The sequence below is a fragment of the Dromiciops gliroides genome, chromosome 3 (assembly GCF_019393635.1).
Source record: "Dromiciops gliroides isolate mDroGli1 chromosome 3, mDroGli1.pri, whole genome shotgun sequence".
In the NCBI taxonomy this organism is placed as follows: Eukaryota; Metazoa; Chordata; class Mammalia; order Microbiotheria; family Microbiotheriidae; genus Dromiciops; species Dromiciops gliroides.
Genome location: NC_057863.1, coordinates 322,400,357 through 322,416,748, shown reverse-complemented (window position 1 = coordinate 322,416,748; position 16,392 = coordinate 322,400,357). Strand labels below are relative to the sequence as shown.

General features: G+C 38.8%; 1 protein-coding gene across 1 annotated transcript in view; it reads left to right on the top strand.

The window, feature by feature from the left end:
• CFAP44 (cilia and flagella associated protein 44) overlaps nt 1–16,392 on the top strand; it is a 133,961-nt gene that overhangs the window by 79,676 nt on the left and 37,893 nt on the right. Inside the window, 5 exon segments of the mRNA XM_043990859.1 lie at nt 1,122–1,392; nt 2,201–2,256; nt 2,408–2,570; nt 5,537–5,667; nt 13,798–13,997. Of these exon segments, the coding sequence (XP_043846794.1) occupies nt 1,122–1,392; nt 2,201–2,256; nt 2,408–2,570; nt 5,537–5,667; nt 13,798–13,997 (821 nt within the window).

Genomic DNA, 16,392 nt, shown 5'->3' with positions numbered 1-16,392 from the left:
AACTCTTCTACAGTAAGTATCCAGCAGGTGGCGTTATTCCAATCGTTACAGTTGGAATGATAGCATAGCTACAGATGACCTATATAACCTTGAGCAAATTTCTTATTATCTTTGAGCTTCAGTTTTCTCATCTGTAAAATGGGGATAGTCATACTTGCAATATTTACCTCACAGGATTCTTCTAAGGATCAACTCATGTAACAAAGGGGGAAACAGTTTGTAGCTTTAATGTAGTGGTTAACATAAATCTTTTCTGTAGTTGTCATATATAATTTCATAGAATTGTAAAACTTCATCTACTGATCAAGAGATCATTTCATTTATTACCTATTGCTAGAGGTACTTTGACTACATATGAGTATCCTTTTCAATAATGAATGTGGCTCATTCTTGATCATGCCATGAACTACAGAATAGGAAAGCATGAAGAAATATAACTATCACCAGATATTAATTTAATCCATTATTTCCAAGTCTTCTCCTTACCAAGGATGGAAAGGTGGAAATAGGGGGAAAGTGGAACCTTGATAATTTGCAAATGTACTACCCACAAGGGTGGCCACATGGTGAACTACTGGGAGGACATGAGCAAGAGTTGCCCAGGATGAGCAAGCATGGATGGGTTGTGTATGATCTGTATTGTTGGAGGGACATATAGAATCAATAAGGGCACAGATCCATTTGAGTTCACTAGCTACATAACCTTTGATAAGTCCTTTAATCATTTGGAGCCTCAGTTTCCTCATCAGTAAAATGGGAATAGTCATACTTGCAGCACCTATCTCATAAGGTGGTTATGAGAAGGATATGTAAAATCATCTTACAACCCAATAGAATATTACCTCAATCAATTAGCATGTAATTACCTGCAGGATAGGGTCCTGTTCTTTTTAAAAATTTAGTCTTCCTGGTACCCATTATCTGTTCTTACACAGAGTAAATTCTTTAAGCAATTGGGGAATTAATGACCAGAATTAGAAGCCCCAAAGTCTTAGTTTTGCTCCCATTTTCCTGTCTACTAATTCTTAATTTGGTTATTTGCAGCATTTTGTTAATTCATTAGAAGCAAAGCAGTTTAAAGAGCAGCACTCAGAATCATTTATTTTTGGCTTCTTTCCTAGTCTTACCAAAATGATGATGTTTTGTGGAATGCAAGATGGAAAGATTAGAGTTTATGTCCTGCAAGATAAAAGCCTTGAACTGAACGATATGCAAAACTACTGGAGCTACAGTGTCCATGACAACAATTATGGACAGATCCAGGCCATTTGTCCTAGCTATGATGACCGTTTTGTGGTGACTGCTGGGGCAGATAGCAATATCTTTGTCTTTAATATCTTGTCCGAAGAGGAACTTGAGGAAGGTCTTAAAGCCACAGTGCCTCCTCCCAGGGTATGTAACCTCACAAAAAATATCTCAAACTCTTCTGAAGGACTGATGACATCAGAGTCTTTGTAAAGCAGAGTCAGTATTTGGAAACTTTTACCTTATGTCATTAACACCAAACATTCAGGTGGCCTAATGCAGTGGTGTCCCATTCAAATAGAAAGTGATCCCTGTGGACTCATATTGACTTAGAAAACCATAAATTAACATTATCTATGTTGCACTGTATTTTTATTTATTTTTTAAAGCACTTCCCAATTACATTTTTAATCTGGTTCTGGCTGCCCTGGAGAGTTCTGCAGGCTCCATGGTCGTGAATCTGACCCTTCTGGTCTAATGAGAAGAGTTTTGGAATCAGAAAGACTTCAATAAAGTCTGGCTTCGGAAACTTAGGAAGTGTGTGACTATGGACAAGTTCCTTAATCTCTCTCTCTCAGCCTCCATTTCCTCTTCTTAAAAATGAGGACAATGATGGCAGCAAACTTACAGGGTTGTTCTGATGTTCAAATGAGATACTGTATAATAAAGCCCATTGGAAACCTTAAGACACCATATAAATGCTAGCTGTTGGTGGTGTCCTTCTACCACTAATTACTAGGAAAAATCCAAAATACTTTTGTAGTTTTGTGAGGTTATACATTGGATTACTAAGGTTTTCCGAATTTTCCTCTTAAAGTGAAAAATTATCAAATTTGCTGGGCAAAAGTGGGGAGACAGAATAGATCAAGTTATTACTGCATAGGTATCTAGCAAGAAATCTTGTGTAGTTCTAAGCCGTTCCTATTAACAAATGATTTTTTTTATCTTCCCACAGATTGGTATTGAAACAGAGAAACGAGCAGAAGATATTGAAGATCCAAATGCCTATAGGTACCAATTACAGCCACGTGCTTTCAAACCCAACTTCCATATCTTGAGAAAACAAAATGGATTTTAAAAAACAAGCACTAATTTTCTCATGCATTGTTTCATTTAAACATCTTTATTTCTTAATATGCCTGTTTTTGTTTTGCATCTTCAGCATTGAGGGTGCCAGGCTAAAAAGAGAACATGACCAAATCATGAAAGAAGTGGAGGAAATAAAGGCACAAAAGAGGGAGAAACTGAAGGATTTAAGGAATGAGTTCAATAAGTTACTGGTGAAGAATTCTGAGTTACCAGAGCACATGCAGCTTCACCGGAAGGTGGGTTTTATGACTGTAGCCTGTGATTATCCATGTGGGGGATGGAGGAGGGGGCAAATCTTTTTAGCTTTAAACATAATTCATATTCTTATAGATCTTTTTTCTTTCTTTTTTCTTTCCTTTTTTTTTTCTTTTAGTGAGGCAATGGGGGTTAAGTGACTTGCCCAGGGTCACACAGCTAGTAAGTGTCAAGTGTCTGAGGCTGGATTTGAACTCAGGTCCTCCTGAATCCAGGGCTGGGTGCTCTATCCACTGCACCACCTAGCTACCCCCCATAGATCCTTTATCAATAATTTCAGAGCTATCTTCAGTCAGTCAGTCAACAGCCAGTCAATAAACATTTATTAAGACTTTACGAAAAACTCTCTGAAGAAAATAATTGCCTAAGAATTAGGATTGAACAAATGGAAGCTAGTGACTTTATGAGAAATCAAGACATAATATATCAAATCCAAATGAATAAAAAAAATAGAGGGCAATGTGAGATATCTTCTTGGAAAAACTGCTGACATGGAAAATAGATCCAGGAGAGATAATTTGAAAATGATAAGGCTTTACTATATGCTGGGGTCCAAGATTTTCAAGGGTGTGGCAACTTCCCTCAAACCACAAAATAATAGATGAAGACAGAGAATTGCCTGAGGCTCAGAGAGTTTACATTGCTTGTGGTCACAGAACCTGTGACTACTAGAGGCTGGACTTGGGCCTAGGTCTTCCTGAGTGTAAGTCCAGCATTTTATTTGCCACATTATACTGCTTCTCTGACATGATAGTAGTTTTAAAGAAATGCTTCAGAGTAGTAGGTAGAGAGCTGACATCAAGAATCAGAAATATCAAGAAATCAGAAATCAGATTCAAGTCTCTGAGACATATGGACCATGTAAGCCCTAGTAAGACATTTAACTTCTCAGTGTGCCCAGGCATCTCTCCAAGACTATAATTTGCAAAGAAAATATATTTTATTCATGGGTAAAGGAAATTCCCAACTGGGAGCTCCTGGCACTGATGAACTAATACATCTGGTCCATAGAATTACATAAAAAATAAGAGTAGATATTGGTACAGAAATAATCTAGTTAGTTACTGAAGATGTGCTTTGTAAACTCTAAAGCACTTTATACTTATAATAATCATTCCATATTATAATAACATTCCATTAGATAACATTATATTATTAGTGTTGGGGATAATGGCCAAATGGTTATTGAGAGGAATAATGCGTCCTCCCCAATAGGCAGGATACATTATTTGAGTCCTGGAGGCTTCTTCCCTACTCCCATCTCCATCATTCCTTCCTTTTTCCTGCTGAGTTAACAGTTAACCAGTAGAGGATGCTCCTCTCAGATAAGAACAAACTATATAATTCAAGCCCTAGAGGCTTATCCCCACTCCTCAGAATTTTCCTTCTTTTCCCTGATGAGTTAACAGAGGTTTTCTGAAGTTAGATAACAAAGAATCATAAAATCTCAGGGTCTGGTTGTCCCAGGGAGTGGGGGCAGCAGGGGCGCCACATCTTGGAGAGGGGGGTCTACACGTTTAGAAGTGTCATGAAGAATGTGAACCCAGATTGGGAAGGGACTTTGCATTAGATATAAGATAAAAAGGGAAGTTTGGCTGTGGCAAGGCACACCACTCTTCTAGAGTGCCTGTCCTTTCTTGCAAGATCATAATAAAATGGCCTTCTTTGCACCAGACCAGGAATTGTGCCTCAGTTTATCTGTTTCTAATAATTATAACAAAATTTGTTCTTAAAACCAGTTGGAGGGGAGAAAACCCCAGCAATCCATATGATACTTGACTTTTTCCATTGAAACTTATTCATTTTTTTTTTTTTGGTGGGGCAATGGGAGTTAAGTGACTCGCCCAAGGTCACACAGCTAGTAAGTGTCAAGTGTCTGAGGCTGGATTTGAATTCAGGTACTCCTGAATCCAGGGCCGGTGCTTTATCCGCTGCACCACCTAGCTGCCCCTGAAACTTATTCTTAACTTATTCCATCACTTATCATGGTCATATTGTTGTTGATCAGTCATTGCAGTTGTGTCTGACTCTTCATCTTTCTTGGCAAAGATACTGAAGTGGTTTGCCATTTCCTTCTCTAGCTCATTTTACAGATAAGGAAAGTGAGGCAAACAGGGGTAAGTGACTTGCCCAGGGTCACACAGCTTGTAAGTGTCTGAGGCCAGATTTAAACTCAGGAAGATGAATTTTCTGGACTTCAGGCCCAGTGCTCTATTCACTGTGCTACCTAACTGCCTCTTATGTAAGTCATGTATGAACTTAAAATTTGTCACTCTATTCATACTGGTCCACCTAGTATCATGTAATTTTTTTTTTTGTTGTTATATAAAAACACCGGAGCAGGTAGGTGGCACAGTGGATAAAGCACTGGCCCTGGATTGAGGAGGACCTGAGTTTAAATCCAGCCTCAGTCACTTGACACTTACTAGTTGTGTGACCCTGGGCAAGTCATTTAACCCTCATTGCCCCACAAAAAATAAATAAACAAATAAACAAATAAATAAATAATGATAAGTAATTAAAAACACCCAACCAATTATACTTGAGAGTACGATCTACTCAGATAAATTCTTCAGTAAGAAGCTGTTTTTGCTCTTTAGCAAAAAACAACACTAATAGCAGAAAAATAACTATTTGAATATAGGTGAGAATCTGAAATTTATGAAAGCTATCCAGACATATATAAAAAAATTTACTTCCAACACTGATTTATGTTAAAAATATTTCCAAGAAAAACTCCTATTGTTGTATAAGGGTGTAGAAATGTTTTTGAAATTGACTAAGATGTTGTGGTGCAAAGTAATGTATTTGTTATAAAAGGCATTCAGACTTTTAACTGGAGAGAGCAGATCCAGTAAGACATTGAGGGCAAAACCTGAAAGCTGTGTTTAAAGTAGTCCCCCTCTTTAGCAATATCTTGTGATGGTGAAACTCCCACTCTCCACAGGAGTTTGATGTAGATACCAAAGTCCGAGAAGAGACTGAACGAAAGACAGTCAAGAAAATCAAGCAGGTGGAGAAGGAACTTGCATGGGAAAAAGAGAAACATAGAATTGCCCTGCTGAAATTACAGCGAAGGTGGGATCTGTATTGATTGTAAATTAACATACTCCTATGATGATTGACTAGGCTGCTTTGCTCTTCATTTCACCATTGTCGACTTCACTCAGTGACTCCTGATCTGGTTATTTTTTCTTCATGTCTTATTGTCTCTTGGGCTTGGATTCCCTCTCTCATTTCAGCCTACCTGTAGAGAGAGGCATGCTTCCACTTCTTCCCTGCCCTGTTGCTTCTGAAATCCATATATAGTCCTTTAGACTTTTTTCAAAGGCATTTTAATATAATCACTATGGAGAAATATGCAGGGTTTGAAAATAATGCTTCCCCTACAAAAGTATCCCTAGCCCTGCTATGATAACCCACAGATAAAACTAGAAGGTCCTTTGTTGTTTTTCAGACATGTTGAACTCTTCATTGACCCCAACTGGGGATTTTCTTGGCAAAGATACTGAAGTGGTTTTGCCATTTCCTTCTCCAGTTCATTTTATAGATGAGAAACTGAGGCAAACAGGGTTAAGTGACTTGCCCAGGGTCACACAGCTAGTAAGTGTCTGAGGACAGATTTGAACTCAGGAAGGTGAGTCTTGCTGACTCCAGGCCTGGCACTCTATCCACTATGCTACCTAGCTGCCCTTTAAGCATATGTATGTCTGTGTATACATGTACATGTACACACACATATATACATTATATATACATATGTATATAAGTATATATAGGTATATGTGTGAGTGTGTATATATATGTGTGTGTATATATGGTATATAGCACCAACTATGTGCCTGGCACAGTGATAAGTACTTTTTAAAAAAATTATTTTTATTTTAATTTTTTTTTGTGGGGCAATGGAAGTTAAGTGACTTGCCCAGGGTCACACAGCTAGTAGGTGTCAAGTGTCTGAGGCCAGATTTGAACTCAGGTACTCCTGAGTCCAGGGCCGGTGCTTTATCCACTGTGCCACCTAGCTGCTCCCAGTGATAAGTACTTTACAAATATTATTTCATTTGATCCTCATAAAAATCCTGGGAGGTAGGTGCTATCATTATCCCAACTTTACAGATGAAGAAACTGAGACAAACAGAGGTTAAGGGATTTTTCTAAGATCACATAGTGGTAAGTATCTGAGGCTGGATTTGGACTCAGGTGTTGCTGACTCTAGGCCCAGTGCTCTATCCACTGTGCCACCTAGCTGCCCAGAACTTCCTTAGTATTCCCCTATTCTCTGACAAAAACAAAAACAAAAAACAACACAACATATTCTTCTAGATGTTATGCCTAATATCAACGTCATTTGAAACTAGTTCCTTTTTTAATTCCTTGGAGCTAAATTCTATGGAATTCATCCATCCATCCATAGATCAACATCAACAAAAAATACAAATCTTTTCTCCTTTCACTTTTTAAGTAGCATTCATAGATTCCAGGGTGGAACAATATTACTGGGACATAAGCAGGATTCATTTATATGTCAATCGATGCTCTATACTGGCAGACTCCATGAGAAGCATCATCTTTTGATTTATGTCAATCGATGCTCTATACTGGCAGACTCCATGAGAAGCATCATCTCTTGATTTATGTCAATCGATGCTCTATACTGGCAGACTCCATGAGAAGCATCATCTCTTGATTTCAACATTGTAAGGTCACCTTGAGTCATTTTCCAACAGAGACAAATAATGTTTAGTAATTTGGTTAAATATTTTACTCAGAAGTAGACAGGAGAGAAGACTTGCCTAAGGACCAGGGGAGACCATTTGGCAGGTATGTTGTAGAATTGGATTCTTTTCCAGAGAGGTTGGGCTGGATGGCCTTTGGGGTCATTCTAACTGTGGGATTCTGTGATAATGTTATCTGTGTACTCTTTGTTGTTGTTGTTGTTGTTTTTTGTGGAGCAATTGGGGTTAAGTGACTTGCCAAGGGTCACACAGATAGTAAGTGTTAAGTCTCTGAGGCGGAATTTGAACTCAGGTCCTTCTAAATCCAGGGCCGTTTCTCTATCCACTGTGCCACCTAGCTGCCCCTATCTGTGCACTCTTTGGGCCCCAAAGAGATTTTCTTCCCACTAGATACCTGCCACTGAAATCCCCCATAGATTTCTTCTGCTGAATTAATAGAATTTAATAAACTCTAGCAGGGACTGTTTAATTCATTATTACTATATTTGTTAATTTAAATCAGAATATATTCACCATATCACATTTAATAATAGTATTAAAATAACTAGCATTTATATTGCATTTTAAAGTTTGTAAATAGTTTTACAAATATCTCATTTTGTCCTCACAACAACTGTGGGAGGTAGGTGCTATTATTATCTCCATTTTACAAATCCAGAAACAGAGGGAAACAAAGGTTAATTCACTTGCCCAGGTAGGTAAGTGTCTGAGGTGGAACTCAACTCTTTCTGCTTCTATCCACTGTGCCAGCTAACTGCCTCTTTCTGTAGTTGCTTAACAAATACTTTTTGAACTGAGACCTGAGTTCAAATCCAGATTCAGACACTGTCACTTAACCTCTGTCTCCCTCAGTTTCCTTAACTATAAAATAGTGATAATAGCATCTACCTCACAAGGCTGCTGTGAGGATCAAATGAGATAACTTATGTAAGATGCTTATCACAGTGTCTGGCACATAGTAGGTGCTATACAAATGCTAGCTATCATTGTTATCATCACTAAACCTGAAATGCTGGAAAATCAATACTCCATTCCATGATTCTATGCTCCCAATTTCAGCTACAAACATTCTTGGGATAATTGAAATTAGTTGGCACAAAAATGGTCATTTATTCTTGGGGTGGTTTATTTGCTTCTGCTTAGTAGGAGTGTTGCAGGGCAAGGTGAACCAGTATTCCACAAAATGGTATTTTCCTCCCTTTGAGCCTGTGCTGAAGCCAATTCTGCCATCTCTTTTATTTGCCTCTCTAAGGAGCACTTAGAAACCATCTTGCCATTTAACAGCTTTGGGCCTCTGCTTTAATTTATAGTTAAAAGATCACTAATGACATGGTTCAGTCATACCAGTTAATGGGTCATTTGATGACAATTGTGCATTGAGTGTTAAATTATTATTTGTAGATGGCTTAAGAACTGTGTTATTCTTAGCATCCTCCAACCACATTGAGGCCAAAAGCTCCTCTCTTTTATTTTTTTAATTTTAATTTTAAAAATTCACATTTCTTCTAATGAATAATCTTATGGTTTAAATCCCCCTCCCTAACACAGTGACCCACTCTGGATTCATTCCAGTTTGTCACCCAATCATATAATCTCAGAGCTGGAATGGTTGCTTATCCTGTCCAACAGGTAGCTGGAAAAGGATCCCCTGATGAGTGGTTATCTTCCTTCTACTTGATAGCCTTCAGCAAGGGAGGGGGAAGGTTCACTACTTCCTGAAGCAGTGCATTCCACTTGTGAGCAACTCTAATTATTCAAATGTTTTTCCTTATATTGAATCAAAATTTGCCTCTTTGCAAATTCTACCCCATGCTACTAGTTTTGTCCTAGGAAGCAGGCAAAACAAGTCTGTCTCCTTCCTCGCTGCAGACATATTTGAATATAATCCTCCTGCTCTTTTACAATCTTAATTTTCATAGTTTAGAGTCCCATCACCTTCCTGATTGTTTTTCATTTTGCTATACTCTAGATTGTCACTGTCCTTACTGAAATATGGTACCTAGAACTACACATCATATTCTAGATGGTTCTAATGAGGCAGAATGGAACAAGATTATCATTCCTTTGTTCCCAAACCTGTGCTTCTATTAATAAAGTCTAATCACATTCATTTTTTTCAACCGTCATTTATTAAACTTGAAGTCTACTAAAAAAAAAACACCTCAGGTCCTTTACACATACACACACACACACACACACACACACACACTGTAGTCTAGCCACATTTCCTCTATCCTGTATCAGAATTTTGTTTATCACATTAAATTTCACATTCAGCCTTTTGAGCTGTGGAGAAATCCTCTGGGATCTTTATTCTATCATCCCAGTGCATTAGCTGCCCCTCGTGTTACCTTCGGATTTGATTAGCACTCCAGCTATGCTTTTGTCCAAGTCACTGGTTAAAAATATCACACAGAATGCTATTAATCTCCCTTAGAGACTTCCTTCAAAATTGACATTGTTCATGACAACAATGCTCTTTGCTTAATCATTTTGATTCTATCTTATTGACTGTCCTGGAAAGAAATAACACTGTAACGATAAAGTAAACAAGTCAGTAAAAGTTTTTATTTTATCTAAAGTTATCAGCCAAGGCAGGGAGAAATCTCATATTGGCTGGTCCATAAAGAAGGGAAGTCTCTGTAAGGTATGAGGGCTTCTGACAACATGCCATTAAAATCTAGAGTCCTCTTGGCTTCACAATCGGGGAGCCAGTGGCCTTGGGTGGTAGTTTGTTTTGTTTCATAGGAAAGGACAGAGACTTCCTAAAAAGCTAATATATCGTTGGCTTCAGGTCTGAAACAGGGTGTACCCTGCCTTTTCTTTGTCCTTGTTCTAGGACTGGGGTAGAAAAAACCCCAAACTTGGGCATTAGGATTGGAGAAGAAAAAACCCCAAACATAATATTTAGGCATGACCGCCTGTTCACATTAAATCACTGGCCAGTTCTAAAATGACATTATTTGTGTTGAGTGGTAAATAGAAGATCCCCTTCCCTCTGCTGTCAGTTACCCCCCTTTAAAGCTTACTCAGGTCATTCAATGACATCTCTCTCTAATAGCTCTAGAAACACAAAGTCAGCACTTTGGGGGTCATTGGACTTAAGGCAGAACTTATACTGGCCCGAGAAAGAGCCATTCTTAAATTTTCAACTATAAAACAGGGCTTGATTTATTGTGTGGTTGATTGCCTAGAATTAAGAAAACAATGAAAAATTCTTAATAATGCAAATTAAACTTAACTGGATATCCTGGATTTTCAGAGACCTGGTTGTTAAACATTTAACAGTATACCTTTGGGTTTAGGGCTCTATAGCCTAAGCCTTGAGATGATAGAACTCTGCTTATACACTTGGATACTTACAGGACAGGGTAAAACGAGAGGGCAGTGCACAGAGAAATGAGGTCTAGCATGAATCCACTTGGTATAGGGGTAAGTGGATGCAGTCAGGTGTCTGATAATGTCCAGTTCCAAGCGTTGGGTAAATTTGATGAAAAGTCAACCTGTATGTTTTCAGATATCCTCATGGTGGATGAAGAGCTGCCTGTTTCACTTTTAGGTATTTCCCAATTTTGCTCCACAGATAGAACAGCTCAAGCAGTGTTGTAGTTACAAAAGAAAGTTTAGATCAATTAGTGTCGTCTAGTTATCTTTGACTCCATTTACTCATCCTGCACATGGATCAAGCATGACTTTGAGGGGAGGATGGGGCAAAGGTTCCTGCCTTTGCTTTATCTTCTCATAAAATTTAGGATCAACTCTGAAATGTTATTTATTACCTCTTTGTACATTGGTTCCATTCTCAGTGTGACAATGGGGAAGCCTCTGACTACTGGAATTCACAGTTCATTTACACTGAGTTAGAGATTCTAGTCTCAGGCCAGGGGGTAGGGAAATCCTTGACTTGGGAGTCCCAAAGCTATGTTATTATATGTCTTGGTAGGTAGAGTTTAAACTGAATTGAGGGCTTTTTTTTTTCACTTTTGCACTAAGCTCAATGGGGGTGTATGGGTTTTCAAGGTAAACAAGTATCTCTGGGGTGAGAGCTTCTAAGCCCTTTTTCAGGGCTGCTCATCCACCTGGCACTCTCACCCGTGATTCCAAGAAGCTGTGGCATGTGCAGCAGCCACACCTCAGTAAAACCCTCTTGAAAGATGGGCTAAACCAGGTTCAGGATAACCAACAGGCCACAAACCCGTCAATGAGTTAGGGGGTGTCTACCCTAAGCACCTGAAGACCTCCTGAGGTAGAAAGGGCAGATGAGAACAACTTGTTCCAACAGCCATTAAGCCAGTAGAAACAGGTGCTGTGGAATGCTTAGAGCTTCATCAGACATGTGAGACACCAAGGTCATCCACTGCATCGCAGGCCATCCCCAAGTGTCCTGACTTTTGTCCTGCTATTGGACTTTGATGACTCTGGAAGAAAGAGTGAGGCTGATGACTTTGTACAACTCTGCCTCACCTAAATCCATTCATGCACAAGTCAAGACATCACCCCATGTAATAAGATGTGGCTAATTCTCTAGCCTAGACTCAAAGGAGAAAGAGAGGGATAGAGCAAGGCAGGAAAGGTGTAGGCTTCTTAGTAGGTGACTCCATGTCAAATAAGGGTTTAGGATGAGAAGAAAGAAGGTGGATACTAGAAGGAAAAGTCCTGGCCCTGAGCCAGCTTTGGGAAAATATAGAAATGGTCTGGGATAATTATCTCTGCTCTTTAAAAAAAAAAAAACCAACAACTAGAAAGGACCAAGTTGCAAATATCCCGCTTCTCCCCTCCTTGCTGACACCTCCTGGTTAATTCTTCCTTTATGGATAAGTATCTCATTTAGGTGTAGACACTTTTAGGTATCTCTTCTTTCTGGCTTAGCTTCAAACAAATTTAAGTTTGAGCAGAAGGTAAGCAAGGAGACATGGTAAGTGTTTGCCATTCACTTGCTCTGCATTCCGGTCTTTATTATTCATATCTGTCAGCAGCAAAGACTGATTGCTTTGGTTTGGTAGCTGGCCTAGCCAAAAAGCTCATTCTACATAGATATTTGTCCTAATCCTTTCCTGTTTGAAAATCATTCTTGATGGAAAAGATGGAAACAAAATAGGAAAGGGAATGAGCATTTTTTTTTTAGTGGTGTCTGATTCTTTGTGATCCCATTTGGGGTTTTCTGGGCAAAGATACTGGAGTGGTTTGCCATTTCCTTTTCTAGTTTACTTTATAGATGAAGAAACTGAGGCAAATAGGGTTAAATGACTTACTTGCTCAGGATCACATAGCTAGTACATGTTTGAAACTAGATTTGAATTTAGGAAGAAGACTCCAAGTTTGCCACACTCTTTCAGTGACTCATCTACTTGCCTCCATCACAGTTTTTAATACCTTTACTTTTATGAAGAATCCTGGCTTTGCCACCTACTACTTATGTGATTTTGGACAAATCACATAGCCTTTCTTGAAGCAAACAGGGTTAAGTGACATGCCCAGGGTCACACAGCTAGTAAGTATCTGATACGAGATTTGAACCCAGGAAGGTGAGTCTTCCTGACGCCAGGCCTGGCACTCTATGCTACCTAGCTACCCTTTAAGCATATGTCTGTCTGTCTGTGTGTATGTGTATACAAGTACATGGGCACACACATATATACATATTATACACACACACACACACACACACACACACACATATATATATATGGTATATAGCACCAACTATGTGCCTAGCACAGTGCTAAGTACTTTACAAATATTATTTCATTTGATCTTCATAACAGGAAGGTAGGTGCTATCATTATCCTCACTTTACAGATGAGGAAACTGAGACAGAGGTTAAGGGACTTTTCCAAGATCACATAGTAGTAAGTATCTGTGGCTGAATTTGAATTCAAGGTCTTCCTAACTCCAGAATCAGAGATCAATCCACTGTGCCACCTAACTGCCTAGAAACAGAGTAGTCTTACCTTCTTTTAGTCATCTTTAATATATCTTTCCCAAAGGGTGGACTTACATCTTTGTTGTTTACAGTTTTTGCTGTCCTAGGCATTTTTCTCAAACTTGGTTCATTCTGGAATTTAGTTTTATTCCTATATTTCTTGTTTTGTTTTGGGTTTTTTGCAGGGCAATGAGGGTTAAGTGACTTGCTCAGGGTCACACAGCTAGTAAGTGTCAAGTGTCTGAGGCCGGATTTGAATTTAGGTCCTCCTAAATCCAGGACCTGTGCTTTATCCACTGTGCCACCTAGCTACCCCCTATTCCTATATTTCTTAGAGGCATACTTTCCCATGTTAGTCTTTACTTGATTACTATTCCTAGAATAAGAGGTGGGAAGTAGGCTGGGATGGCGGGAGGGTGAGAAGAAGGGATGGATATGGTAGCAGAACATTCAGAGTTAGAGAGTTGTGAAACAAGGACAGGCTGGCTAGATAAAGTGGGTTAGATGAGTTCATAGTTTATATTTTCTTTGTTTTGATTTCCTAAGGTTTCGAGATTCATTAGAATTTGACACCGTTATAGTCCATGCTATACAGACGGAGCACAAAATTTCCACATATCGGCTTTTGAAACTCTCAGGGAAGTACACCAAAGCAAGACGACTGAGCCAAACGGAAAGAAGAGCAAGCAAGTTTGATTGGAAAGAAAAAGAAGTACCTACCAAGAGAGAGAGCCAAAAAGAAGCAGGTAGCCTTAATGGAAGTGCAGCTCATTGATTCTTTTTTAACCTGGATTTCAAACTTGCTTCTGGATTTGGGGGAGAATTCTTGATTGTGTCCACCAAATAAATCTACTACAAGGTCAAGCTCTTGGTTCCTCACTTTCATGCTGCCTATTCAGAACAGAGTGCTAGAAGCAAGAGGTCAGGCGTGGCTAAAGTATGACTGGAAATGGGTAGCAACTCCTCTAACAATTTTCAGTTCTGATTTCTCTTTCATGATTGTTTCTTCCTACACTGTGTCCTGTTTCCCCATGTAAACTCCTGGAAAAAGTCTACTTTTGTCAGAGTATAGAAATAGGCTAGGGATCTAAGATGTTTACTTGAGTAATCTGTCTTTCATCTTCTAATTCAGTCAGTCATTCAGCAAACATTTATTTTTTTAATTTATTGTTTATTTTTAACATTATTTTCTTTTTAAATTTTGATTTCTAATTTCTCTCCTTCCCTTCCACCCCCTCCCCTACCCACTGAGAAGGCAAACAGAATGATATTAATTACACATGTGAAATCATGCAAAATATATTTCCATATTAGTCATATTTCCAAAAAAGCAAGAAAAGAAAGTGAGAAAATTATACTTCAATTTTCACTCAGAGTTCATCAGTTCACTCTCTAAAGTGGACAGTATTTTTTCATCAGGAATTCTTTGGCATTGTCTTGGATTATTGTATTGATAAGAGTAACTAAGTCTTTCACAGTTGATCATGATTTCAACATTGCTGATACTATGCACAATGATTTTCTGATTCTCCTCACTTCACTTTGCATCAGTCCATAAAGGTCTTTGGGAAACATTTATTAAGCAATTATTATATGACAGTCATTGTGCTAAGCTCTGGGAATACAAAGAAAGGTTAAAAAAACCCTGAGACATATCAAGGTTCAATAACTTACCCTGTGTCACACAGTTAATAAATAACTGAGGTGAGATTTGAACCCACATCTTCCTGCCTCCAAGGCCAGTGTCTTGTCCACTGCATTATGTTTCCTTTCTTCCAGCCCTCAAAAGAGAGAATTTCAGGGCAGCTAGGCGGCACAGTGGATAAAGCACTGGCCCTGGATTCAGGAGGACCTGAGTTCAAATCCTGCCTGAGATACTTGACACTTACTAGCTGTGTGACCCTGGGCAAGTCACTTAACCCTCATTGCCCTGCAGAGAGTGAGAGAGAGATAGAGACAGAGACAGAGAAACAGAGACAGAGACAGAGAGAAACAGAGAGAGAGAGAGAATTTCCCTCCACTTTCCTACCAGATTATCTGAGAGTGACAGAACTTTGTAGTGACATTTGATTTAAGGATGAAAATGGAAAGATGATGACAAACAGAAGATTAACACCCTATTCCATCAATGGGTGGGGCATTAATCTCCTCTAATAGGGAGGGAGTCCCCCTACCAATAGGCTTTGGGAGTAAGACTAAAAAAGAAACATGGAAGACATCTGATTATCATAACAAACTAATTTTACTATCTAGGACAGAAGAGCCAACACATTTGGACTTTGATGTCACTGTTTAGAATGCATTCATAAGGGATAACAAATATGGGGAAAGTGGCTAGATTTAACTAAGTGTATATAAAGGAGATCCATGCTGGAGGTAACATAGTTGTAAGGGTGTTGAGGGCCTGATACTTAAAGTATATAAAGAAGGAAAGATACAAAAAGCATGGGGGGAAAGTCTCAGACCTTACTAATATCACAAAAAGGCACCTGAAAGAATATCAACAGCTACAGACCTCCATGACCCCCTTCTGACATATGCAAAATCTTTGTGATAGTCTATAAATTGAGGGCATCTGTAATCATAGTGTTAGGAGGGAACAAGCAGGCTTTCACACAAAATTCAATAACGGACTACATTATTATCATTTCATAATCGACTGAAAGATTTAGAGAATACACGATCCCTCTGTGCTTATTGTTGATGAAAAAGCATTTGATTCTGTAAAGCAGAAAGCCACCTCCAAAGCTTGTTTCCAATATTCTTCCAGTCCTACCTTAGAATCTTTAAAAATTAATTGTAAACTATAACTGAAACAACCCTGTCCATGGACCCTCTGATCATAAGCATCAATCAGAGCCTGTGGACATTCCACAGAACTTGTTTATCACTATACCTATCTGGGACAGATAGTTCAGAGGAACCTTGAGTTGGAATAGGAAAGGGAGCTGAAGGAGAGAGCCTAGAGCAGAACAGGAGAGGAGAGGAGGCTGTATTACTTTCAAGAAATGATATAATTTCTTTAATGCACCTCGGGCTCCTCACCAAAACAAAGGTCTATCAAAGTTGTTGTATAACTAAGAAACATGGAATACAAGAGTCTCTGAATAAGTGATGAATATCACACCTAGGGCAATGGAG